Raw genomic sequence first — 26,802 nt, forward strand, 5'->3', positions numbered from 1 at the left:
GGCGGGTGTGAAGGTGTTGAATTGCTGAGGCAGAGCAACCGGAAGGATAACTGCTGCTGCCTGCCGGTGCTATGTCAAAGGAATTTAATAAACACCAGCGCAGTTCGTTGAATATTCCCCATCACCATCAACATTTACAACAATAAAATATTCTCAACTTATTTTTTTTTGTCATTATTGCTGTTGTTTTGTTGTTTTTGTGTAAAATGAAGAACATGACAAAAATGCAAATACTTTGCCCGCAAAATGCGGTGAGTGGAATAGCTGAGAGAGGGCGAAAGACTAAACGAAAACTAAGGTGAGTGGGATGGGTGGTGTCCATTGTATTTGTTTTTGTTGTGGTTGCTGCTGTTGTTTATCCACAAAAGACCAGAAGTCGAGAATACGCAAAATGCCTGCTCAAATATGCTCGGCGGCAAAGTCAAAGAACAAAAGGCAAGCAAATAGCAGGCATACAACTTGAATGACGCCAGAAGAATGTCTACAAGTATGAAGAAGTTTAGTAATTTCCCAGCCGCAGCATGCAAGGACAAACATTTGCGGCATTTCAAAAGCACGGGAAGAATATATAGCAGAATCGGAACAGAAAAAACGAGGGAGGGACAAATAGAAGTGCGTCTACCTGCATGCCAAGGTGCGAAGTCACACGCCGCCCGAGGCGTTGTGGTGCCACATAAAACGCATTTAATCACTGCAGTGGCCAAATCATCGCTTTAGGCTTGACGACCTCCATACAAGCATGTATTCAAATGTGACTACAATGGACACTGCGGAATGCCAGTCAACCTGGTGGGCAGCCTTTGTATGGGCACGTGCTGCGTGACAAAACTTTATGCTTTTCAAAAGGCACATAATGAGGTGCGTGGCATTCAAACATGCTTTTGCTGCGTATAGGAATTTGTATTAAAGAAAATCTCATGGACATTCACACAGGCTGAGAATAATACAAAAAGTCAAATAGGTGAGAAATAGGTTGGAGTAGCTTTAGTTGTTATCAAAACCGTAAAGGTTTTTGGTAGCTTTATTATAAAAGTATACGAAAGGTCGGCTTATAATTCAGTTGGAAAGGAGCCTAAGTTAACTTCTGATTGTAATATCTACGTATATCTGCCATCCTATCAGAGATTTTAGCTACAACGTGGCAAACCTTGGTCCTAAGACGCAAAGGAGAGTTATATGATAACCACACCTACCGAACAAGAAACGTTAGTTTTGAGTAATGCAGTCATACTGATAACTTCTAAATATTTAACACCAAAAACCGGTGAAAAAACTTTAGCATAAATGCCTTACATTTGAGCATTTCCCGTGGGAGCAAAATCTTTTTGCAACGAACTCCACACAAAACTAAAATTCCTAATCTGTACCTAGTATGCAGCATATAGTATATCTTAGTAAGCACGCATGACAATCTACATCCTGCGAAAAACATTTTTACCTAAATTCAACCAAAACAATTTCAATAACAGCGTGAGTTTCCTTAAATTGTAACAGCTGTTATTTGTTTGGTCCTTGTTGTTGCAGCTGACAACATTATATACGTACGAGTAGGTAGAATAATACTGGCGAACAATAGTTAAAGCAGGTCTGGACCCCAACAGTGTTTCTTGGAACACTCTAGGCAATGAATAGTTGCTGGCAAAGCACAAATTTAATTGCTATTAAAACTGCTGTGTTCTAATTTCACCATTTTTATAGAAATGCCTCCATTTTAATATTTTGTTAAAATATTTATTGCAATGTTTTGTTCTTCATTTCTACGAAATGAAGTATTATTTTTTCAACACAGTGCAGTTTTTTGTTATGTACTAAAATATGTATGTACCATACTTGGATGTAGTTTTGAAAAAGATTTGCATATGTTAGAAGTTATAATCATTTGGCGCGGGCTAAGTTTAGTCAAATAAAAGACAGAAGCGTTGCTTAACCCAACCAGAGCAGAATAATATAAGAAATTTCACATTGAAAAATAACATTTTTTGAAAGATGATAATGGAAATTAGGATTATGCAAGGCTGACATGAGTACATTTCCTCAACATTCCAGTAAGGCGTAATCAGACTTTACGGTCAAAGTGTTACCCCAAATAGATAATTCTGCAGGGATTAACAACGCAATATAGTTCTTCCGAAAATCTTAGCAATACAATATGAGTGTAGTAGAATACTTAACGTTCTTTGTTGCAGGTTGTTTGACATACTACAGCATTGTAGTGATTGCCAAGCGTCGAAATTTCTAATTGCATTTGCGATCGAGTCTTCAGGAATATATAAGAATCTGCCATCTGGTAAATCGGTAGCACTTAAAAGTATGTACATACATATTTGAGCAATTAAAAATTTGTAGTTAGAAAGTGCATGCCTTCCGCTATGTAATGTTTGTGGCACTTATAATTGGAAGACGAGGGCAACAACAGACTTCGTGGTATTTGGTGTAGCGACTACGAATTCTTTTGCTCTTAGAACACTTCTTCGTCTTGCAAATATCCCAAATCAATATCTTAAAAACTTGTTATGTTACAGCCTTCCGTTTTCTTGTTTTTCTCGAAACAGCATACTTCAAATTTGTTTGAGTAAGGCAAAAATAAAACCTCTTTGGTATTTGAGGTTTCTTGAAAACGAAATGATACTTATTATTTTGACTAGACTTAATCTGATGTCAAAATCGTCTCAAACAATTATAATTATCTAGCCAATCGTGCATTATTTGGCAGATTAGATTAAATACGTAAATGAGGATTGCACCGCGACCTAAGGTCTATTGTGCCCAATCCTAAGTCACAACGTCTCATCTAGCCCCAGCAAATCGATAAAGCCCAATATACTGCCAGGTGTTATTAAATCGATGTGATCTCTATTTGGAAACAAGGATCCGGGGGTCGTTATCCTGCGCCTACAGACTGCTTTGCAGTCAATTGGCAGGTGGTCTGGAGTTTCAGGTTCCATGTGGCAGAACCGGTAATTCGCACAAGAATTATGTAAGTGCTTCTTGAGATTGCAATGGCCTGTGTAGAAGGTGATAAGTAGCCTAAGGTTGTCCTTTGGTAGGGTAGCAACTTGGTATGATGCATGCCTTGGAGTTGTTGCTAATGCTGCTACCTACCTATTGCTTCACCATTTATGGTGCGTGGGTCAACCGCAATGAAAGGTTCCGGTTCTACCATGTTAGTGGTAGCTGGCGCAGTCGTCAAGCTCATCAGCCAGTTCCTTCCCGGCTATACCTTTGTGACCTGGCACCCAAATAAGGTGCACTTGATTACGATGGACTATTCAGTCTCAGTCGTTCTATACGCTCCTGCACCAATAGCGATTTAATCTGGTACGCAGATATCGCTTTGAGTGGCGTTTGACTATCGCTTAGTATAGCTATACGTTCATTGTGATAGTTGCGTTGGAGGTTTACCTCTACGCACTGACCTTTAACAAAGACTTTTGCTTGGAATATGTTCAGAAAACTTTCCACAGGATAATTTGGTGCGTGGTCCTGCGACTTTTGCACCAGCTCCCTCCGAAGTTTTCAAGCCGTCGGTGTACCATTTGACTATATAATCTTTAATCAGTAGCTGAAGAGCGGATTCGTTCACGAACTTCAATATGCACTCATTTGGGCTGATGACAACAGTTGACAAGCCTAATGGTATTGAAAAAATTTTAGGTTTGCACTATAAAACTGTACTTATGCTACATATGTAGGTATATATGTACAACATACTCAATATACTATAGATCATTCTTTTGCTTTCGACAAATCCATTTTTGATACCCTCGCGGCACTACTGAAAATCATTAATAATAAAACAATAAATATTTATGTATCTTAATAAGCAAACATTTGATTAAGTAAATGTAATAATAAATGAAATAATTTTGGGACTTAAGTCAATATATAAATTTGATTTCACTTCACCCATCAATTGCTGACACGACTGCTCTTTTTCACTTTGCGAAGTTTGCAAAGGAAACTCAAATATTTGCTTAACTGTCGGCAAATATTTCAGTAATCATACTTATATAGATACTTGTAGAGGATTACTTTATTTGAATCTTAGCTGGAGGCTAGATATTGTTATGAAAACCTAATACTTTGAAAACAACTTTTGTAGTATAATATTAACAAAGTAAACATTACGTTTTACCTAAATACTGAGAAAAAATAAAATAAAAACAGAAGTTCTAAAAGCTTGCAAATATAACGGTTAGTATTTAGAAAACGCTTCGTTATTAATGCAGTAATGATTTAATGTCTAGCTTTTGATTTGTTAAAGAGGATATCAGATTTATTTTGCCCCTAAGAAAAGCACAGCATAATACATTTAGTCAGTGAAGGAGCAATCACTCTGAATTCAATTATTATTAATTTAATTAAACTTGTCAGCCTCAATTACATACATATTTATACATTGACCGATACATTCTCTCACATATCAAGCATTAACCAAGAGTCATTGTTGGACATGTCGGTAAATAGGCAGCTAAACAGACAGGCAGTCAGCAAGAACATGTGCCGTTAAACTTTATTATATATATGTACATATATACTTAAATGCATATATACTATACATACAAAACCACCAAATATACACATATTATATAACACTTATAACCGATCGAGCGTTCGGCTTGTGGCCAAATTATGCCAGAGGCGTTACATTAACGTTATTAGTTGCGCCAGTTCATACAAAGCAGCACTGTTACTAGCATCTTCCGCCGTTTGAATGCATTCTGCTCGTTGTGTGATGAGCGCATTAGGCGTAATTGCTGCTGGATGTGTGACATTGGCAGCTGCTAACTACTCAGCAGTAACAAAAACAACAACAGTAACCATGATATACAACAGTAATAGCCATGTGATAGTGTAAATGCCAATTTAAGCAATAAACACACCAATGCAAAGCGGAGTTGAGCGGTGTCGCTGTTGTCACAAGGACTCTGTTACGGATGAACCACAGTGGCATATTGACTTCCATTGTTGGCTAGTGGTAAATAGCGAGTGACAGCAAACATGATTATGCGCTTTGAAAGCAATGAGCTTACTTTGCTATATACATATGTATGCACATGTATATGTGTGTGTATAGCGCTTATGCCCATCTGGATAGCGGTTCAAGTCACTGGCAAATATAATTAGTGAGCTTGTTGTGTATAAAGCAGCAAGTTATAAGTGTATTATGCTTAGCCTAGTACACAGGCACTGGCGCCGATTAAGAATATGCTGCTAGTGTGCGACTAACTGACAGTAATGTCCTTCAAGTTATCCATATGCTTGGTATTTTTGTTGCAAAATTAAAGGAAAATACAATTTTTAGCTAAAGAAAGGCAAGGAAAAGAGCTTTTTCAGTTCGTTAAAGATAGTTAGCGCAAATATATGTAAATCTTTACATTTCAGAAGAAAATAATTTGTGCCAGCGAGCCGAAAGTAGTCATTGTTCAACACTTTATACTTATTTTAATGAATAGTTATTAAAAACAAAACTGTTCCCAATTAGTTTATGGTTTTTATTTATTTATTTTCTAATTATTCTATTGCTCTCTTTTACTGCTGAATTTCTGGTTTAATGAAAAATGTAGTTCAAAGTCTGAATTCATTTTATTGTAAGACTTTAGTACTGTTTCTTTGTTATGTAGGATTTATAATTATCGCAATGACAAAAAAATATAGAAAAATCTACTTTTCAAGTCTAAGTTTTTATGAAGAAAATATACTGTTGGAAACTTCGTACTATATAAAATATTAATACGGGGAAGTGTGATAAAAATTAACGAACAGTTCAGATGAATTGGTGAAAGAGTTTAGAAAAGTTGTTTAGCAGATGCTTTCTGCCAAGAAAGCGTTTATAGTAAAGAAATAGACCCCAAATTTTAATTATTGAATAAAAAAAAGTGTAAAAGTAGAAGTGTATTTATATGGAAATTATACTTACAGGAAGTTCTGCACTGTATTAATAAAACGCAAAGCATTCTTACGTTTAGAATGCTCTATAATCTTGAAATTTCCAATAAATTAAGCTTTGTTTTGGGAAATTTAAGAAATTTTCAAGAAATTTTTTTTGAGAAAGGGAAGTAACACCAATCTACTTTGAACCACTCTTGTGGCTAGTCTAAATAGCAGCAAGTCAAATATTCTGTTCTTATTTTTTCCAAACAGATCAAGATACGGAATTTCGCAAATTAGTTCCCATTTTTTAACACTAAAAAATGCTATAAAAATTCACCATAAACAGTAATTCAATTCTACAAAAATTTCCTAGCAATAATTTCGTTACTCATACGACACGACGAACCCACATTTCAATAACGCAAAAAATAGGATAATGAAGGCAAATAATAGAACAATATTTTAACATTGCTTAAGACTTTCTTTTGCAGCATATGTATGTTTATACATACAAGTTTATATTTTTATAGAAACTTCGGTAAGTATACTTCCCCTTTCGCGATGTCCGCAATTTATTTGGAATTTATAGCAAGCACTTAACTTTCAATTTCAGACACATGTCGTTGGGTCAGAATTGAACTTTTATTTCATATTCCTTTTTATTTCTTCCTTTGCTTTCGCGTTTGCATGCAACAACGACACGTGTTGACCTTAAATGGCACATTTGCGAATTTATTTGAAAAGGATTGGAAGTAGGGCAAAAGCCAACAGCAAACGGATATCTCTAAACAAATACGCAAAAAAAGTTTTTAAAATAAATAAACGACAAGTTTATACATACTTCCGCTTTTGTCTAAATATGTAAAAGTAAAGAATCAAACTTCAATCTGAAGTTCACTGGATTATTTGTTTGAAAAAGGCGTCTGAAATGTCAAAGCCTAAATAAATGACAGGAAGTTTGTTCGTTTTCCAAGCGGAAGGATGTCAAAGAAAAAAAATAAACTTCGTACATGGTGAAAACAGATTTTCGGTAAGAATGTATGTGCTTGATACGCTGTGTAGTAATTTTTTTTTTCGAAATATATTTTCATATTTTTTGTCTGTCAAAGCTGGCACTAATTAACCAGCTTTTGCATAAATATGTTGTTGCAAACTGAATTCAGTTTTCTTACCTTTACCTAAATTAGTTGGGTATTTACAATCATACATATATATTTAAATTATACTTTATATAATTTTTTTCAAGTTTTGCGAAAATCATTGAATCCAAAATTGCATTGATTTGTTGGTCATCCTTTGCAAAAAAGCTTCAAAGCGAAAAAGTTAAATATACTTTTTGGAATCACAACCTTTTTCTGCGTTACCTAATTTTTTGGAGAGAAGTAATCAATTTTGTTTCAGTGTGTAAACAATATGAAGCCGTGTGTTTTGTTTTAGTGCTTTCAGTATTCATTTACATTTTTTAATGCAGTCGAAATGTTTTTGTTGTAGGCTCATAAATCCCAAACGGTATAATAAATTTCGCAAATTTATTGCAAACCAGCCAAACGGGTGGCTAATGGTGGCAATTGTCAATAGTAATTTATGTACTTGGAGATTTAGTAGCATATGTTCACAAGTTTATGTCTACTATTTAAATTACAGTTGAGAATTACTGCCAGCGTTGCCGTTGAATTACTTTGAAATTGCAATTTGTGCTACAATACATATTTTTTTAGTACAAAATTTTTTTGAGATTCAAATGTGCTATATTTTCGAGAGCAATAAGATATTTGTAGCTTTCACTTTTGGGAAAGCTTTCATGGCTTTCATAGTAGAAAGTTTTTGCCTAAGAAAGTTCAATGGAATTATTAAGGCAACATAACTGTATTTTTACTTATGAAAGCTACTTCCAGATGTTGAGCTTTCATGTTTTTCCTTTATTTAAATATAAGTGTGTGTTTTTATTTTTATTAGTTTAGTCAAAAAAAAAGTATTTAAATTCTTCCTTCTGAAAGTAAGTTCAAAGCAAATATCAATACAATAATCCGGGCTTTCACTAATAAAAGCTTTTTCTAAAAATTGAGCTTTAATTTTTTTTTACAATTTCACCATTTAAATGTAATTGTGTTTTTTCTCGAAGTTTTGTTAGACTCGAACATAACTCGAATAGTCAAAGTAGGTCGATTTTTCTAAGACAGCATCAGTTCAAAGTTCATATCAATACAGTACATCCTTATACTTACACTTAGAAAGCTACTTTTAAACATACTTGTATTTCAGTACAAAATTCTATACACTAACACAAAGACACATACAGTTATTTACAATAGAAATACACATAGTAGTATTGGATGCTTATTTATACTTTACCTCATTATGAATGACGTTGTTTGGATTGTTGGATTTGTTGTTGTAGTAGTAGTAGTTGTTGTTGGTAGTAGATTGTAGTTGTAGAGAAGGTGTTGTTGTAGTTGTAGTAAATGGTAATAATCCGCATATATATTTGTTAATCGGTAGTATTAGTAGTAGTAGTAACGGTAGTAGTAGTAGTTGTAGTAGAAGTAGTAGTAGAAGAAGAAGAAGCAATTCAACAAAATCGGCAAAAAGCAAAAATTAGAGTCAAATTAAGAAAGAAATATAAAAATAGAAAAGTCTATGAAAAACACATTATTTCACAATTTTCTTATGCAAAAAGTTTCGCATGAGTTTTCATGATTTTTAATTTTTTTTTTACTTTTTTTTCAATGAAACGATTTGCATGGTTTTTAATTTTTTCCATTGATTTTGAATAAGATTATGTCTTAGAATACAATAAAATATTTTTCGATACAATTTTGTAATTAAAATATCTTTATTTATTTAACTACGATTTGGTTTAGTAAGTAAATGAAGCGTGAGTTAGTAGAAATGCATAAAGCTTTTTCGAAAATAACGGTTAAGTTAGTAAGTGAATGCACGAAAAAGAAACTCGAAAAGTTTGTAACAATCAAAAACAGACGAAAAGTGAAAAAAATTGAGAAAAAAGTTTTGAAATATGCTAAGCATCCAGAAAAAAGTGATAGTAGTAGAAGGTGGCAAGAAAAAGTGAAAAGTGAGGAACAAGAAGGGAGCGAGAAAAGTGGGTGTGTATTAAATGAAAATAGCGGTAGTACAAAATATCAACAAATATGAACTAATACAATGGAACAAAACTTACAAAACTCAACATAACGGCAATTGAACGCATCAAGAAATACACGCAAACAAGTGAAAGCTTCAAAGTTTTTCAACTAGTAATTGCAATAAACGCTAAAATTTCACAAAAATATTAACGCAAGCCAATTAGTTAAAAACATATCAAATTTTAATACGAAATCAAGGGCAACAGCGCAACAGAGTTGCAAAAAGAGCCAACAACAAAACTAAAATAAAAACAAATTGGCGATAGTGAAAGAGTGTAAAGAGTAGGAGCGGAAAAATGCTAAACACAAACTGCACTTACAAAATGAAAAACAAGTCGCAAACTTACGAAAAGTGTACGGCGTTTTGTTTATTGTTGTTGGTAGTTTCGGAGTACAAGTGACATTTGGTGTGTGTATTAGTTTGCGGTGGGTTCAAGTGTATGTAAGTGGGTGTGTGTACGGCAAAGCCAAGTTAAGGGAGCTCGTGCATTTTAAAGCTTGATATTTGTTATGTTTTTGTGCCTAAGCTGCTGGACAGCATACATTATATTTTGTTGCATACTTTTGTGCGAGTGCTGCGGGTTGGCCTTGCAATTTATGTACATAGTAAGTGGGTATATGCGATTGAGTTATGAAAATCTTATATTTTTATATTCACATATGTATTTTTTTTACTGATATGAGAGGTTGCTATGTAAAATGTAAGTTTATACAAAATATATTAACGGAATAGTATGTGAAAAATTTATATACAATAATAAGTAGAATAAAACTATTTTCTTTGCGCTTTATGGCATGTGAAACTTTATGAATGTATTTTAACCCTAAGAGGTCCTAAATCGACAGTTGCGCATAGAATTTTGTTGCTTAAATTTATAGTTTTTTTTTTATTATAAGCCTTCAACTTGTATTTACTTCTTAATATTTTTCTTTGCTATTTCTTTTTTATTTTATTGCAATGCTATTTTTAAACTACATAAAAAGAGATCTGTGGTAATTTCCTTTTTAACCATAAATAACCAGAGCTTTACAGCTTTAAGCTATATATAGTCCAAAATCGCTCTAATTAACATCTTTTTAGTGGTTTTTTTTATTAAAATTTATTTAGTTCTTTAAAATCCGCGTTTTGAGCTTTTGGTGTGAAACTTAAAACTTGTAGTTTCAAAAAAGCTTTTTGGGATTTTTTAAACTTTTTTTACAAATTTTTATGAAAGCTTAAAGCTTCGATGTACTACTATAAAACGGTTGGAATCAGTCATTAGCATAGCAGTTACAGAGATCTATGGTAATTAATATTTTAACCACAAACCAGAGCTTTGAAGCTTTAAGCTACATATATGTCGTCTAAACATGCTCTAATCAACATTTTGTTATAGTTTCTTAGTCAAAAACTTGCACTTTGAGCATACGAGTTTTATGCGTGAAGCTTAAACTTGTAAACTGTTTTTAAGAAAAAAGCTACAGAAAAAAAATGTATATGTTATATGCAAAAGCTTCTCGATTTCTCTACATACAAAATGAAAAACTACTGCTCCTTTTCTTCAGAGCGAATACTTAATGCGGAGCTAGAAAACAGCGCTCTTTTTTGGCTATATCAAAAGCTCATTATACTATAAAACTTTGAAAGTACTAAAACCCTCCAAATGAACGTAGAGCTTACTAGAATCAAACTAAACGGCTAGAAGTAAATCAAATTCAGTATTCTTAAACCGTATGAAAACTATTTTAATATATAAAAATTTCACTTAAAAATTTGTGAAAGCGTAAAGCTTATCAGAAAGCGCAAAAGTTTTGCGTTTGTAAATTAAGTTTTTTTATATTAGAATCGTTAGAAGTATTTTCTTTAGCATTTTAAAGCTTTTCTTCATAAAGTTTCGTTGCTTTATTTTCATAGCAATATTTTCATAATAAGAACTGTAATTTTTTTTTGCTGCGTCGAAAGCTCATTTAAAAATTTGAGAAAGCTTGACGTTTTCTGAAAGCTTTTATAAGTTTTGCTTCTGTAATTTTGTGTATTTTAAAAATTCAAGTGCTTTTTTGCTCATTTAAAAATTTGTGAAAGCTTAAAGCTCAACTGAAATCATTTAAAGCTCCAATATTTCGCTTTTGTATATAAAATGGTCTAATATTAATAGTGATAAAACTGTAGGCTTTGATTATAAGCTTTCTCATTTTGTGTTTTGCTGTTGTATCAATTAGGTCTGTATAAATTTTCGTGAAGTGTAAATGTGTGCGTGTTCTCTGATACTTATTCGGTGTAAAAAAAGATCTGAATTTTAGCATAACTGCATGCAAATTGAAAGTCGAAATTAAACACAATTTTTACGCGAACTCGAAGTATGAGCGCATTGCCAACATTTCCATGATAATGTGATAATGCAGCAAATAAATTAAGTTGGAATGCAACCATGTGCAAGTAAATACTTTTTAATATTATTTCGCTTGTGCGCTTCTATTGTTTGATTTACGTAAAATTTTTGTAGCAAAAATGCCATAACAGTTTGTGCGAAAAGTGCGTTTCAATGTGCAGAAGCAAATAAATAAATATGATTATTATTAGTTTATTGAGTTATATAAAAATTGTAAATATTTAATTAAGGGCATTTGTAAATCATTGCAATGCGCTTAGTTATTTAGCTGTTTACCCGTGTGTGCGTAATTTTTTTGTGTATTTGTAATTATTATGCACATATTTGTGGTTCAACTAAGCCAACTAATGCATTTAAATGGAAATTTTCATTAAATTGATTTGTGATGTAAAATTTGTGCAACAACAAATAGTGTAAATATTTCGTTTAAATCAAACATTCGCAGGCCGATTTTTATTATTTGCAAATTTCGTTCTAAATTTCACTGATGAATAAATCTAATTGAAATTTTAAATTATGAAAAGTGTAATTGGTTGCCATTGTTAGCTTTCTCTTTTGTCGTTAGCTTCAACTAATTTATTATTCACTTCAACGCAATCAAAATGGAATCGAAAACAAACTAATGCACTTTGGTGGTTGAAAAAAATGCGGTTAGCGTTATAAAAATTGTGTTTGCTTTGGTTTTGGAAAATGTTCGCAATGCATGGTATAAGGATGCCATATGCAAAAATGCTTATAAATTTGAAAAAAAATTGTTTTCTCCATTACTTTCGGTTCAAAGTAAATGCGATATTTTTTATATGAAAATGCACTATAATATTTACTTGTTATTGTTGCATATTTATGTTATAAAAAAAATTTAATAAAAGTAGAAAAGAATTTACCGCCGGCAGCATCTGTTGTGCGTGTTTGAAAATACAATATACAGAAAATCATTAGTTAACATTTCAAATCCTCAACCGTACGTTGTTGTGTAATCATACATATTTATGTACATAATTACATAAATTTACAAGGATCGTATACACGTATATGTCACATAAGATTTAAAATTATATTTTTTATGAGATTTTTGGGTTGGCGAGGTGGCTTGGGTATGTGAATTTGATGGATGCTGGTTGGAGTTAGAACCTTAAAATGGTTGACGCGCAGTAGGGGATGAACGATTATTGACGCTTTTGAGGCTTGGTCCTAGAAAATAATTAACTACTAATTTCCCTGAATATTTTCGCACCCGGTTTTGAAAGGTTTTCAGTAAAAGTGGTATGAAATGTGGATGTGTAAGTGCTTGTAAGTGTAAATGTCTGAGTTGAAAGTATGATATAATAGTATGAAAAACTATGTGTTTACCGCCTTTCATGTTTATTTGTTCGTTTATTTCATGTTTATTTGTTCGTATAGCTAACCGTTAAATTGTTTATATTTAATCATATATACGACTTATTTATTTGGTTATATTTCTTATGATAGATATACATATCTTTTGTCAAAAAATAATTTATTCCTAAGGAACACTAGAATATTTCATATACACATACATATATATATAAAAGTTTTAGTTATGTAATAAGCTAAAATATTTTTATGAATAGATATCTAGAGTGAGCAAAGGATTTTTCATTTTTTTTTTTTTTTTACTTTTACTAAGAACCAGGTGTTGGCGTTATAGCTGGTCAGGACGGTATCACTTTTCGTATATAAATATTAGGTGAAATGTTTAAAAAAACTTGATATACTTACATATTTATTTAAAGATATATATACATATGTATCGCGTCTGGCGGAAAAAGGTCTATAGAACTGAAGAAAGTCAGTCATATAGACTATATATCAACCTATTCCTTCCTTTTTTTAAGACTGATTAAAGTGATTACACAGAGACAAATGATTTGGTACAATGATCTACTGGTTTTTTGGTTTGATCTGAAATTAGACCACAGATTTTCAAAATCCTATAGAGTTGATTTAAAATCAACCCCCAATATTGTCTTCCATTTTAGAGCAGAGTGCGAAGTCGAGGTGAACAAGGCGTTGAGACAAGCATTCACACAGATAGATACAAACTAGTTAATGAAGTGGGAGGTGGTGTTTTTTAGCAAAACTAGATAACAAAATCGTCATCCGTCTACCAGACTACTACAGTGTCTTCCAAGCGGAGATCACACCAATTAAAAAAATTTAGTGTGTGCTCACAAAAGGGAATATATTTATTTATACATATAGCCAGGCGGCTTTGCAATCATTAAAGTTTCTAAGGGTTTCGGCGAGGTGAGTGAAAAAATGATTTCAACGCTTAGTGGATCAAACATCCTATTTTACAATAAGACTGCAATGGGTTCAAGAACGTAGTTATATATCTGGCAACTGTGAAGCGGATGATATAGCCAGAGCCGGTGCCACCCTATATAGCTTTTAGACTCCGGAAAAGGGGGAATTTAAAATTATGGCATAGTCTCAGTGGAGTCAATCTTTGATTGGCTAAACAAGCAAACAGACGTGACATGTATGGATTATGTGCCTAACATTGCGACTATTAAAACATAAAAAAATAATAATAGAACTGTTGTAGGAGTGCTGACAGGTCAATGAGTAATTGGTAGACACGCCAGCAGACTAGGTGCTCTCTATGTACAATATTTATAATACTTATATTGTGAAAATCAAATATTATCTCTTCTTGAAAACATTTTACTCGCATTAAAAACTCTAAGCGAAATATTAATCACTGCCATATTATTTATTAAGATAAAAGACCGCACAAATCAAGCTCAGAAATATTTTCATAAAATTACTTGACACTTACATATGAAATATTCTAATTTATAACATTCCCATAAACATATATGAAATACATTTTAACGTCTAAATTTATGACATAAAATAATCTACACTAAATTACTATACAAGCGAGAAGCTAAAACTCATTTAAATTGATAACTATCAGATTTATATATATATATATATATACAATATATGCTCCTAACTACATAACATATGTATGTGCTCATTAATATACATACATGACAGCAAAAACAATATTTACTCTCACATTGCAGATATAGAAGTTGTAATCCTTGCTAAAATATTTTACTCGCAAATAATGCCTGCCCTACTTACATACATATTTACGACACACTAACACTGCGCTGCTGCAATCTGGCTTAAATTTAGATTTAATATTACATACATATTTATACGAATTTGCAGCCTCCAAACAAAAGTGCATTGGTAGCCTTGCAATTACATTGCATATAAGCAAATATGTATTATGTGTGGGTTGTATGTGTGTATGCATGTGTGCTTTGTGAGTTTAATAACTGCGTGTAAAGTATCCACCTGCATAAGTCCACACAATATATACGCTCCTATGTTAATTCAAATGTACATATGTGTGTGTATACTTAGGTATATGTTAGCATTTCGTGTGTACCTTTATATATGTTTGTGGATCAAGTGTTAAGCAGCGACCTGCATTGCCGATTTGTTTGCCTGTATTATGTGTGTTGTACGTATGTGTGTGCTTGGGTAGGCATTTGCTCATACATTGAAGGTAAGTTGGCAAAATATTTGCTAGCAAGGGAATACCCTGTAGGAAAATCTAAAAAGTACGGGCAATTTTTTTTGACTAATTACTTTTTTGGTGTTATGTTTAGCAATGATTTAGAATACAGATTAACTAAATCTGTGTGCTCACATTTTCTTACAGTATTTTTGCCACTTACCAAAAAATATTTTTTAAGGAAAATCACTAAACTTTTGCTAATAAAACATATGTTTTGAAGACATTTTGCCTCATTAGCGCATTAATTTAGTAAACATTTTAATATATTGAAATTTGTTGCCAAGAGAATTGATGTGATATTATAATTTTTAATTATTTTGTAAAAACATACTTGAAGATTAAAAGGACAGTCAAATATCTGCATATATGTCTAGTATTAAGCTCTCTAATGTTGACAAAAGTTAAATTGTGATCAAAATTTGAAAAAAAGTAAGAAAAAATATTACCATCGGTTATTCAATGGCTATAATAATCTTTTGAGTGTTCAGTTTGTATGAAAGCTATAAGCTAAAGTAATCCGACATCTACAGTGCCGATAAATTGCCTTTTGATTAGAAAAGGACATGAACGAAATTTCATATCGTTATCCCAACAGCTAAGGACTAAATCGACATTATATATTTTAAAGGGTTTCCAAAGTTTCCTTCTAGCTAGGTCACACTTCATTGCAAACTTAATACACTTTTTTCAGGGTACAAAAAGAGCACAACTCTAAGTTACAAAAACTTTTTGTGACGATAAGAGAGTAATACTATAAGTAAAGTGAACCTTTATGAGATTGTATATCTGGGACTGCCATTAGGTATATATTATCAAAATCTCCTTGAAATTAGCAAATTTATTCCAATACCTACTGAATAAGTATATTTTTCAATATTTTCCTACAGGGTATTTTCGTTTTGATGCCTACACGTGTTTAAGTGTGCGTATATGTGCATGAATGTGAGCCCAAATGAAGGTAGGGCTTGGAATTGGGTCGAGTGTGGCCTTATCACTACCAAAAGCTGTACCGAATAGTGGGTTCTTTTGAGTATAGCATTCACACGCACACACCACAACACACATGGACATCTATATATGTGTGTATAGCCATATGCCATGTGTCTTTCATTGTTTTTGCTGGCACTTTTGCCCTACAATGGTTTCATATATGTGTAGCTCACTTGCGCTGTTGTACTTGCTTTTGTTGTTGTTCGGTCAACAATTCGGTTGGCGAATAAGTGGTCATGTCAAATGTTTGAACCACTCGACGCAGCGACTTTACACCGGCAGCGATAACAGCAACAACAACAAAGCCGAAAGCGCAAGAACAAAAATCAAATAAACTAAATGACAGACAACGGCAACGATAAAAGCAGCTCAACAACGCGACAACAACAGCAACAGCAACAAGAACAACAATAACAATAGTTATAAGAACGACAACAACAAGAATGGCAATAGCCATAATAGAATTGTGCTATCGTGTCGAGTTCAGTGCAGTTGTCGAGTCAAGTAAAGTTGAGTTAAGTTGAACTGAGTCAAGTTGCATCACCGTTGCAGGTGCAGCATGGCAAATGACAACTGGCAATTCGAAACCGGCGGTAAGTGCGATAAGTGTTGCACGACAGTGTCGCACGAATGTGTATCATGTGTGTGTGAATATCGTGTACCATATGTGAGTGTGTGGGTGGGTGAGCTATTATGAGCGCTACTGACACACTTATTTGCCTGGCTAATAAACCTACATATACATATACATAAACTAACAGATACACACATACATATAATACAAATACATACACATATATTTGAAAAATTCTATAGCAGCCTTTGAGGGGTCAATTTCAATTGCGTGAAATGAAAGTAAGCAGCTCGGTTGGCGGCGCTCCACAGTCCATCTGCTGCACAAAACAATACACCCACACATACATATACGCATAGCAGGGTGTATACATATGTGTAAAGAGTGTAGCAACAAAGTTAGTGTTTATTATGAGTGCTATTGTTTGTATTGCATTCGAATGGGCTTCCTCGCCTTGCTGTTGTTGCGATATGCTGTTGCTACTGTTTTTGTATGCGTGACTGCGTTTTCTGTATCTCACATATCACCCACGTTTGTTGACCACTTTTAAATTACCCTATTCATTACTTTTTGCTGACATGTTACTTCCCATTTTCACTCGAAAAAAGTAGAGTCCCAGTGCTGCGCATTGGGAACACAAATAATTGGGTTATGCGAAAGTTGCGTGCTTTTGTGCTAGTTACAAACTCAATACTTTTACGCCTCGTATTATGAAAAGCTTTGCAAAAAAATATCCTTAGCCTGGTTGTGAACTTAAATTTCCGAATCATGGTTCAAAGCTTTGCTATACTATTATGCGAAGATCGTTTCTATAAAAACCGATACCGAATTAGTCTTACTTTAGAAGAAACGACGCTTAAAAAATAGGTTGCTTAATAGTTTCAGCGGTTAACCTTGAGGTAAAGTGATTGTTTGACCAAATCAAATCGATAGGCTTCTAAAATATACAGTAGACTGGGAGCTACTTGGTAGACACTGAAACTTTCGAGGACGATCGGTACTGCTTTCTACTCTAAAAGGTCTCTTTTTGAATGTTATTCATGGTACCAATAGATTAATTCATTTATATTTTAGTTGCGTTATAAAATCAATAAAAAAATGGCTAAACATTTAATAGTGGAGGCACACAATATTAAATCCCGCTGTATCGTCCTCCACAGCTTCCAAAAATCGAATTAGATATATTTGTCACCCTAATGAAAATAAACGAACTTCTTGTCTTTCCTATTCGCTTTTCTTGGCTCTTTTTATACTCAAAAGAGCACCACTGAAGTTGAAAAATGGAGCTCTGTGAGAGACTAAAGCATGTCAGGACAGTTTTCTAAACAAAGAATTGAGAGTTTCTGAAGCTTGTATTAAAGGTAACTATTGAGAAATAGATTGCGTGCGGTTGGATTGTCAAATATATCATCTTAGCTGTAGTCCCTTATTATAAAGAGAATACTATTCCTATTCTAACTTCAACAGGTACCAGCAACCATTACTTTAATATACATCCGTCAAAAGTATTCAAATCAATCTTCCAACTAACGGTACATCGATAAAACTTTCAGAACTAAAACAAATTAAGAATGCATATGAAACCTTTACACTTGACACAGAAGTGTGGTGGGAAGAAGTGTTGCCAACGAGATTTCAAATCTTAAGCGTTAGCATAAAAATTTATTTAGCGTAATAAAAATTATCATTTAAATTTATTGCTGAATATATGAAATAACCGACTTATACTGCTCTACATTTTTCCTTTCACTATTTAGTTAAACTCTTCACTTATACATATATATATCTTTGTCTCACTTACTTCTTATAAAAAAATTTTCGTCAAATATCACTGATTCACCTGGCAACTTTCACCCACTTCAGAGCTGCTCCATTGAAATGCAAAAGAAATATATATTTTTTTTATCATAAGAGCGTCTTTCTCTCTTTAACAGCACTCCAAAAATAATTATGCCGAAAGCATTTTTTCGTTTTTGTTTACATAAATCTTTCATATTTCCAAGGCTTTATTACATGAATAAGGACGCGCTGTGAACAAAGTCATAAAAGTCGTTTTTTCGCTTACTGACTATCTTCTCTTGACCTGCCACATGCTTAATCCAGATAAGAACCATTGCATATATGCATATGAGCCACAGTATTCCGTTTGTTTGCGGCACAACGTGGCATTCAGACCATTATTTACGCTAGTCTGCTTGGTGGCGCTGTTCTGCTCAAGGCCGAGTGACACTCAAATCGAGCGCAGGCGGACAACAGCGCCAAATGCAGCTAGAGTTCAGGCGTCGCGTAAATGCAGTAGCAATGGCGTGGACAACAACAACAGCAAAGGAAACCGCAAAAGCGATTCAGACAATTTCCATGCTTAACTTTTCAACTTTTTATTGTGATAGTTGTCGTTTTGTCATTTTCATTTCCATAACATTATTACTTTCATACACATAAAGACGCAGTGAGTTCGTAAAATTCGTAGACTTAAAATTTTTATTTTTAATTCCTTTTCTGTGTTCACTGGCACACCTGGTGCTCGTGAAATGCGACATGATGGAGCGCGTTCAATGAGTTGAAAGCTGAAAGGATATACGCCATTTCGGTGTGGATAATGAAGTGTGCGTTTCTATGTGTGTATTTGTCCGTGTGCGTGTGTGGATGATAGCGGTGAGTGTGCGCCTGTATTTTTTTATGCGCTTGCAGATAAAGGTTTGGTGAAAGTGGCGTTCATGGACGACGGTCTCATATGACTTACGTGACATACAAAGGGTAGATCCAAAGCATTAAATTATTAAATACCAGCTGTTAATATGTGTGATATACATAATTTAAGTAGGCACGTTGGTTTGGCATGTGTGTTTTTTTCGATTAGCTAATCGAAGTTGGGGTTTTTTGCCTTCACGTGTGCATGTGTAGCTACGTTTACGCTTACCTGCAAGAGAAAAGAGTGGAGAGAAAAATTGCATAATTAGTATGAGTGAATGCAAAAAGTTTCTAATTAGTTTAATTTACTGAATGTAGTTAACGCATTATTAATGAATCAGCTACTTTTGCTCCATTTAAACACACACGCATTCAAACGCTTACACTAAAGTGCATAGAATACATGAGTATGTATGCTACCTTCAACATACACATACATATTTATATACACATGTGTATACATATATATATAATAGATAGTAAAGGGAGCTGGAAAACGAAAATTGTGATGTTGGGTTAGCGAGAATTCCATGTATCGAGACTGGTCTTAAATGAACTAGTTGTGGACTAGTTGAAAATGGCTAAATGGTAACATTTAGAATAAAAAAAAAGTTTTTCTATATTATATTTAAATTTTAAGTATATTATAATAATAATTTTCAGTTTTATAATAGGGATTCCAATATGCTCATTTGTGACCTGGTCTACGGAAACCTGGTCAAAAAAAAGGAGAACAATTAATGAGCAAACGATTATTTTTAACAGCTTTTCCCAGAAAACTAGTCTTCCACACGTAAGCTCCCTTTTCGTAGACCAGGTCACATATATGTTTATTTTATATATAATTTAAATATTTCGTTTAGTAATATATCCTTTCCGCACATTGTACTATTGCACGGTCATCTCAACATTCTATTGCTTACCAGTTCCTACAATGTTGCTTACAAGTTCCTATATTTGTTCTTAAAGCTGTATAAGCAGCCCACTGTGCGCATTTTGCAGCATGCGCATATTTAAGCAACCGCTACTTACTGCCTAATCATCTAATTAGAATACAACAACAAGCAGCAATCAGTATGATATGGACACAGGCAAACCGGCTCATGCACTCACACATCTCACGCATGGCTGCTGTACGCTTTCACTTAATTATATGTATATATATATATAGATGCATGTGTAATTAACTATTTCGTCTTTACCCATCCTCTCATTAATAACAGAAGTAATGTAATTAATCTTCATCTAATTTCTCGGTATCATTTACGCGTTGCGGTAGTGATGAACATCAGACGGTTGTTAAACAAGTGTGATCCATGCATAAAATATGAAATGTAAGTAAGTATACATATGTATAGGAAGTACATATGTTTAATTAGGGCTAGAGTATTTTTGCTGGAAAGCCTATGTAGGCAATGTTAATTAGATTGTTTTGTGACCAACAAGTTTTAATAAGCGCTGATTTTTTAAAGCATTATATTTGAATCGTAAAAATGTAGGCGCAAAATATAGCTGATTGAGGTAAATCTTAAATATTTTTAACTTTCTAAAATATTACAAATTCGAAATTGCTTTCAAAAACATAAATGATATATCAGAAGTACAGAATACATGAAAATATTTCAAATTTCTTCTGAATTGACATTTTGGGATCGTTAACTGTTCAATGTTTATACTCTACAACATTTGCAAGCGATTTGGAAATTTTAAAAATGGAATATTTTTGATGCAGTGATATTTTGTATTTTGGTGTTCAAAAAAAAATTATCATAGTAGAAGAGAAGTTAATTAAACCATACAACAAAAGTAAGTAAACTTTCGGTTACGTATACGCAGTGGTATTTCCTGTTATATCCCTAAAACTGTTATTTTGAAGAAATTTAAAGATTAATTGAATTTTGAAAACGGTCTTCTCAAAGTTTTGATAAATTGCAGCGGGCAGAGATACCAAATACCGCTAATACGTAGAAATATTTCATATACTCATATGCACATACTATATTTGAAATGTATATACAAGTATGTGTACATATATATTTCCCTTCTCGGTTCTTTCGTCCACTTTTACTTTGAATTATTCCATTTAATTTTGTTTTAATTTGCTCTCGAAATTTTGATAGAAGCAATAACAATGTTGAATTCCTTTCGAAAATTCCAAATTATATTAAAGTACCGTTGCTAAACGATAGTTGTTTCTACCTCAATTCTCTTCATGACATGAAGGATTGAAATGTAGGATAGGAAGGGCTTTAGTTATTATGCTGAAATTTATTTGACTTAGCAAAGAAAAGAAAAAAGAATGATTAGGATTTATTAAGTTTGTCCAGAAGTTCGGAACATACGAAAGAGAATGTTGGAAACTCTATTAAAAGTATATATACAAGGTCAGGAAATTTGTCCCTCAGTGTTTGAGATATCGATCTGATATTTTGCAACCGCTTTTTTTTTTCTCAAATAAGCTACACATTTGTCGAAATCCACGATGTCATACAAACTTTTTTTTTGACGAACAATCTGCACGAAATATCGAATGGGTTATTGTTCAATGCGTCAAATTTTGAAAAAAAAAACCGTGAAAAGAGAATCGACACGCACCACCCCTTCATCGATTTTTAAGCTGCTTTTGACAGCACGGAAAGGAGCTGCCTTTATGCCGCGATGTTCGAATTTGGTATCAAAACTAATGCCTCTGTGTAAACTGACTTTGAGCAATACCGTAAGCTCCACCAGAATCTGAAATAACCTCTCCGAGCCACTCGATCCTAAACGAGGTTTCAGACAAGGCGACCCTGCTTCGTGCGACTTCTTCAATCTATTGCTGGATGATATTTTTTCAGTTGCTACTTCGAACTGAGTAGGCAATTTAGAAGTAAAGTCCTCTCTCGACGAACAAAAACCAAACTCTATAAGTGACTCATTATTCCAGTGCTGCTATATAGTGCAGAGGCATGGACGATGACAATAGCTGATGAGTCGACTTTACGAGTTTTCGAGTGAAAGGTTCTGCGAAAGATTTATGGTTCTTTGCGCGTTGGCTACGGCGAATATCGCATTCGATTGAACTATGAGCTTTATGAGATATATGATGACATTGACATAGTTCAGCGAATTAAAGAGCAACGGCTACGCTGGCTAGGTCATGTTGTCCGAATGGATGAAAACACTCCTGCTCTGAAAGTATTCGACGCAATACCTGCCGGGTGAAACAGAGGAAGACCTTCACTCCATTAGAAACCAGGTGGAGAAGGACTTCTTATATCTGTATTTCGACTGTTTGAATCAGACCCTTTTCTAGGAGTTAGTATTTCAAGTATTTTATGAGTTGCATATTAAATTCGGTTGAAAATGACAAGACAAATTGTTAATAGAGTTAATAGATTAATAATATCATATATATTCCCTTCCAAATACCTCCTGGTATATAAAAGCAAAAGTTTGCTTGTTGTAGGCTGCTTATCTTGAATACAGCAGCGAGTCACACTAACCGCATATTCACAATTCATTGTGTCTGTTATCACTTTTTGACACGCTTTGTATAAGTTTTTATGCATAGTTAACCCGATTAACAAAAAATCTTCCTCATACAAAGAATAAGCACTTTACATTTATTTTAAACTACAAGCAACAACCGCCCACACAGTAATCATTTTTCAATGACAAACGCTTTTTGCACAAGTGCCTCTCTGTGCGGTTGATTCCGGAGTCAATTTTGTAGACTTGCACAAAACTTTTATCTACTTTGCACATGAACGCACTGTAACGAGGACAGCAAGTAAGCAACATTAAAATACATAAAGCATACAAATTTCACAAAAAAAAAAAAGTTTGTTAGTCACAAAAAAAAAAATACAGCTATCTCGGCGTATGTGCACCGCGCACCACTACACGCATATTTGCGCACACGTGTGCATTTATTGAATGGTGAGCGTGTGTGTGTGTGTGATTTCGTTAAATAAATTATATTACATCAATTTCATTAATATTATCCTATTCTGCGTAGGGAAATGCCGAAAGCTGCTTGCTTTTGTCACGGAAATTGCATTTTCCAAGCGACTGAGCTTTTATTAAAATGAAGTCAGTCGTTGCCGCTGTTTTTTTAGCAATTTCGAAATTGTTAAAAAGCGCTGTAATTCCATAAATTGTAAATTATATTGCTGAAAGCCTACTCAGTGGTTATTGAGCTCATTTCTGCGCAACCGTGTGTCTATATATGTGTGTGTGTGTGTGTGTGTGGGCTTATTCACTGAAGTGTGTGGCTTAATCCTTTGATTGCATTGCTGCGGTGACTGCGTGCAGCATAATGCATGGATTGTTGTGGCAGCCGTTGAATTTTAATATTTTATTGTAGAGTTGAGGCGAATGTGATCAATTGTCTTTAATTAATATATTGCTTATATAAATAACAACAAATTTTCTTATTTGCTGCAAAACTTATCTTAGAAATTTGCAAAGATATACCAGCTCGAATGCGTCCGTGTGTTTTTTAAATTAAATGTCATCGACTTTTGATTAAAAAAAATTATTTAAATTGTCACTTTAATTACTTATTCATTGGTGCTGTGTAATTTTTTAACACCTGCAATACTTTTTCATTAATACAAATTTGTTATACGTAATTAAATGCAATGTGGCCGGCACATCCCGCGCCTGAAGAGTTCTACAATAAGCGCAAACTTAAAAAAAAAACTGCAAAAACTACAAATGCCCAATAAAAGCTCTTTATTATTTAATTAAAATAAACTGTGCGGAAAATTTTTTGTGCTCATAGTTATTAATTTTATTTGCATACTACTTGCTTCCTTCTGGGTGTGTGTGTGCCGCACATTAAACTAAAGCGCGTGTTTTAAAAAAATAAGTAAAATCATTTAATTGAAATAAACGCCTGTAATATGATGAGCAAAGTTGTATTGCAAAAAATGCAACAAAAATATAATTATAATAATAAAGTAGTTACGCAAACTAGTTATAAAGCAATAATGAGCAAATCGTTGGTTGCGTATACGCAATGGCGTTTAATTGGATTCGAGCAACTATTTTAATTATTACATTGCTTTCTGCATGCGCGTAGGAATTCGCAGTATTTTCCAACTATTAATCAAATTACTACGAAATAGTGGAGAATATGCAAATAGGCGAAATATTTATGTGCATTTGTGTGTCGCTCATTTTCATAATTGGTTCTTTTTTTTAATTTTTACATTTGCTATTTAAATTTCTTATTTAGTTTTCGGATCAGCTGTGAGCCAATGCATAATGTATTTGCTTAATAGAGTGAAAGTAAATTCAACAAATTTATAGCGTGAATATTGCAGTTTTTATAATTAAAATTTTTATATATATTTCTTCTGATAAATTGGAGTGTTGGTAGAAGTTTAAATAAGCTTCTTCGAAAAGCAATTCATGCTTTCATAAGCATATTGCAGCTTGTTTCATTCAATTTTCATTCCAGTAGCAGCAGATAGCCACATTCTATGGTATTTGACATTTCCTGTCCTTGAAAGCGAAATACCTCTGAATGTTGGTAAGAATATAATAAATAATTGGAAGTTAACACAAGGAAACTTAAGGATGCGATATTTGCATCTACTTGGCCGGCAAACCCCATACTATATGTAGGAAAATTTATATAGACTACTGAAAACGATGAACACAGTTTATTTTAGGGCTGCAAGTTATGTCCGCTCCAAGTCCATACTAGTCAGTTTTTGGGCAGAAAAGTCGGCTCCATTAAAATAAGAACTTCTAGCGACAGATCAAATATAATCACAATGATATTGTATGATATTGCGTATAGATCACAAATGTTGCTTGTCACTAATTTTTCTTAAAAAATACAGACAAAATAAACTGCAATAAAATTTCTGTAGCATGGACGTTCAGCATTCTCTACTAATTGTCCAGTGTAGAAGCATTTGAAAATAATTAAAAATATAAAGAAATGTTTAGAAGGTTAAAACCCATCGCAAACGAAAGATAATCTAATAAACATTAAAAAAAAAATTATTTACGGGTGATCTGAGGTCGGGAAGAGAAGGAAAGGGACTGAAGTTTCTGTAAAAATTCGAATTATATATAAAACGTTATATGGCAATGTTGTAGGTAATCGAATAATCTATATACAAGTATATGCTTTGTATACAGATTTATATTTATTATTATTATTTATACTTTTGTATACAAACTTTTTTCACATAACCTCAAAATTTATGTAAAAAATTCATAAACCAGTTTTTGGGATTTTTATTTTTATCTTGTTAAGCAAATCTGAATTGTTTTTTACCTTAGCAGTGTATATATTTTTCAACCCGTAAGAAAAAAAGAAATTTCAGCAATAAAAAAATTTACTCATAATAAAAAAAAAATGCGAAATTTTTAAATAAGATTTTTTATTTAATCAAATTAGGGTTTTCATTAGGTCAATATAAAGAGAAATATTAAATATTTATTTTAAATTAAAAATAATAGAGTGTACCTGGGACATCAGAAGGTAAGTTTAGACGAAATTTTGCGAAAGAAAAAAATTTTGCAATATAAAAATATACTCTGTCTGGTCTATAAAGTTATTATTTCTGCCTTTTGAGTACATTTCATTATGGTAAAATTTTCAGACCGAAAATTTTTTGGGCTGAATAGATGAGAATCTCACCTATGGATTTTTTTGCCACAGAAATGTAATGGTAGCTGAGAGAGTTAACAAATTTTTGAAAGATCGCTTTGGTAAACAGGAGTTCAATGCATGAACTGGAATAAGAGGCGACTTGTTCAAAAGTACAAGAGAAATTCGGACAATCACAAGCGAAGAAAACTTATTACTTTACGTAAGTCACACTACTGAGTATTAGCAGACTGATTTGGTAAGAATAAATATCCCGGCAATGCAAAAGTGGCCAATTAACATAACTATGACAGACGGTGATGCTACAATTATTTCTATCAGCGAAAAGCGCTCATCGGTGTACCGACATATTGTCTAGGATATGAGCCGAATACGCCACCACGTATGTATATACTGGCGCTCTGTGAGACCATGGGTCGCGTTAAATGTTATTCATAAAAGAAAGATTTGACAGATGAGACATTTTTGAGAATCCTAATCGAAATATTGTAATATAAATTTTTTCGAAAGCAAAGTTCCACGGAAGATTTATGCACCTTCGCGCATTGGCAACAGCAAATACCGCAGTCGATGGAAGGATGAGCTGTTCGAGATATACAAGTACAAACGACATGTCAAAGTATTAAAGAATCAAGTGATAGCTGCTACGCTTGATAGTTCATGACATTCGAATAGATGAAAACACTTCAACTCTGAGAGTATTCGACACAGTACCCGTCGGGGGAAACAGAGGAAGACCTCCACTTCGTTGGAAAGACCAGGTGGACAAGGACCTGACAACACTTGAATAATTGGTGAGTATTACAAAGTATATTATATTCAAAGAAACTTCAAATGAATAAGTTAACGTTTTGCATTTTTTATTATTATTCCTTTATTCCTGCCTTGTTCGAAAGTAAAGCGCTTCTTTAGTACATCGATTACAGTGCTTCTTGTCAAAAATTGTATAGTCTAAAGTCTTCAAATTCTTTGTCATTCCAAAT

The 26,802-nt window shown here is 33.3% G+C and overlaps 1 protein-coding gene across 9 annotated transcripts in view; it reads right to left on the bottom strand.

The window, feature by feature from the left end:
* The window catches only part of LOC126766257 (complexin), a 364,713-nt gene that overhangs the window by 114,956 nt on the left and 222,955 nt on the right, over positions 1 to 26,802 (bottom strand). For 7 of the 9 annotated variants that reach the window (XM_050484139.1, XM_050484136.1, XM_050484133.1 and 4 more), the window contains exon 5: positions 12,271 to 12,282. The exons of the other annotated variants lie outside the window; for them this stretch is intronic. In XM_050484139.1, the coding sequence (XP_050340096.1) occupies positions 12,271 to 12,282 (12 nt within the window). The remainder of the gene's footprint in view (positions 1 to 12,270; positions 12,283 to 26,802) is intronic. 9 annotated transcript variants of the gene reach the window in all.

This window comes from Bactrocera neohumeralis, chromosome 2, assembly GCF_024586455.1.
Source record: "Bactrocera neohumeralis isolate Rockhampton chromosome 2, APGP_CSIRO_Bneo_wtdbg2-racon-allhic-juicebox.fasta_v2, whole genome shotgun sequence".
NCBI classification, from domain to species: Eukaryota; Metazoa; Arthropoda; class Insecta; order Diptera; family Tephritidae; genus Bactrocera; species Bactrocera neohumeralis.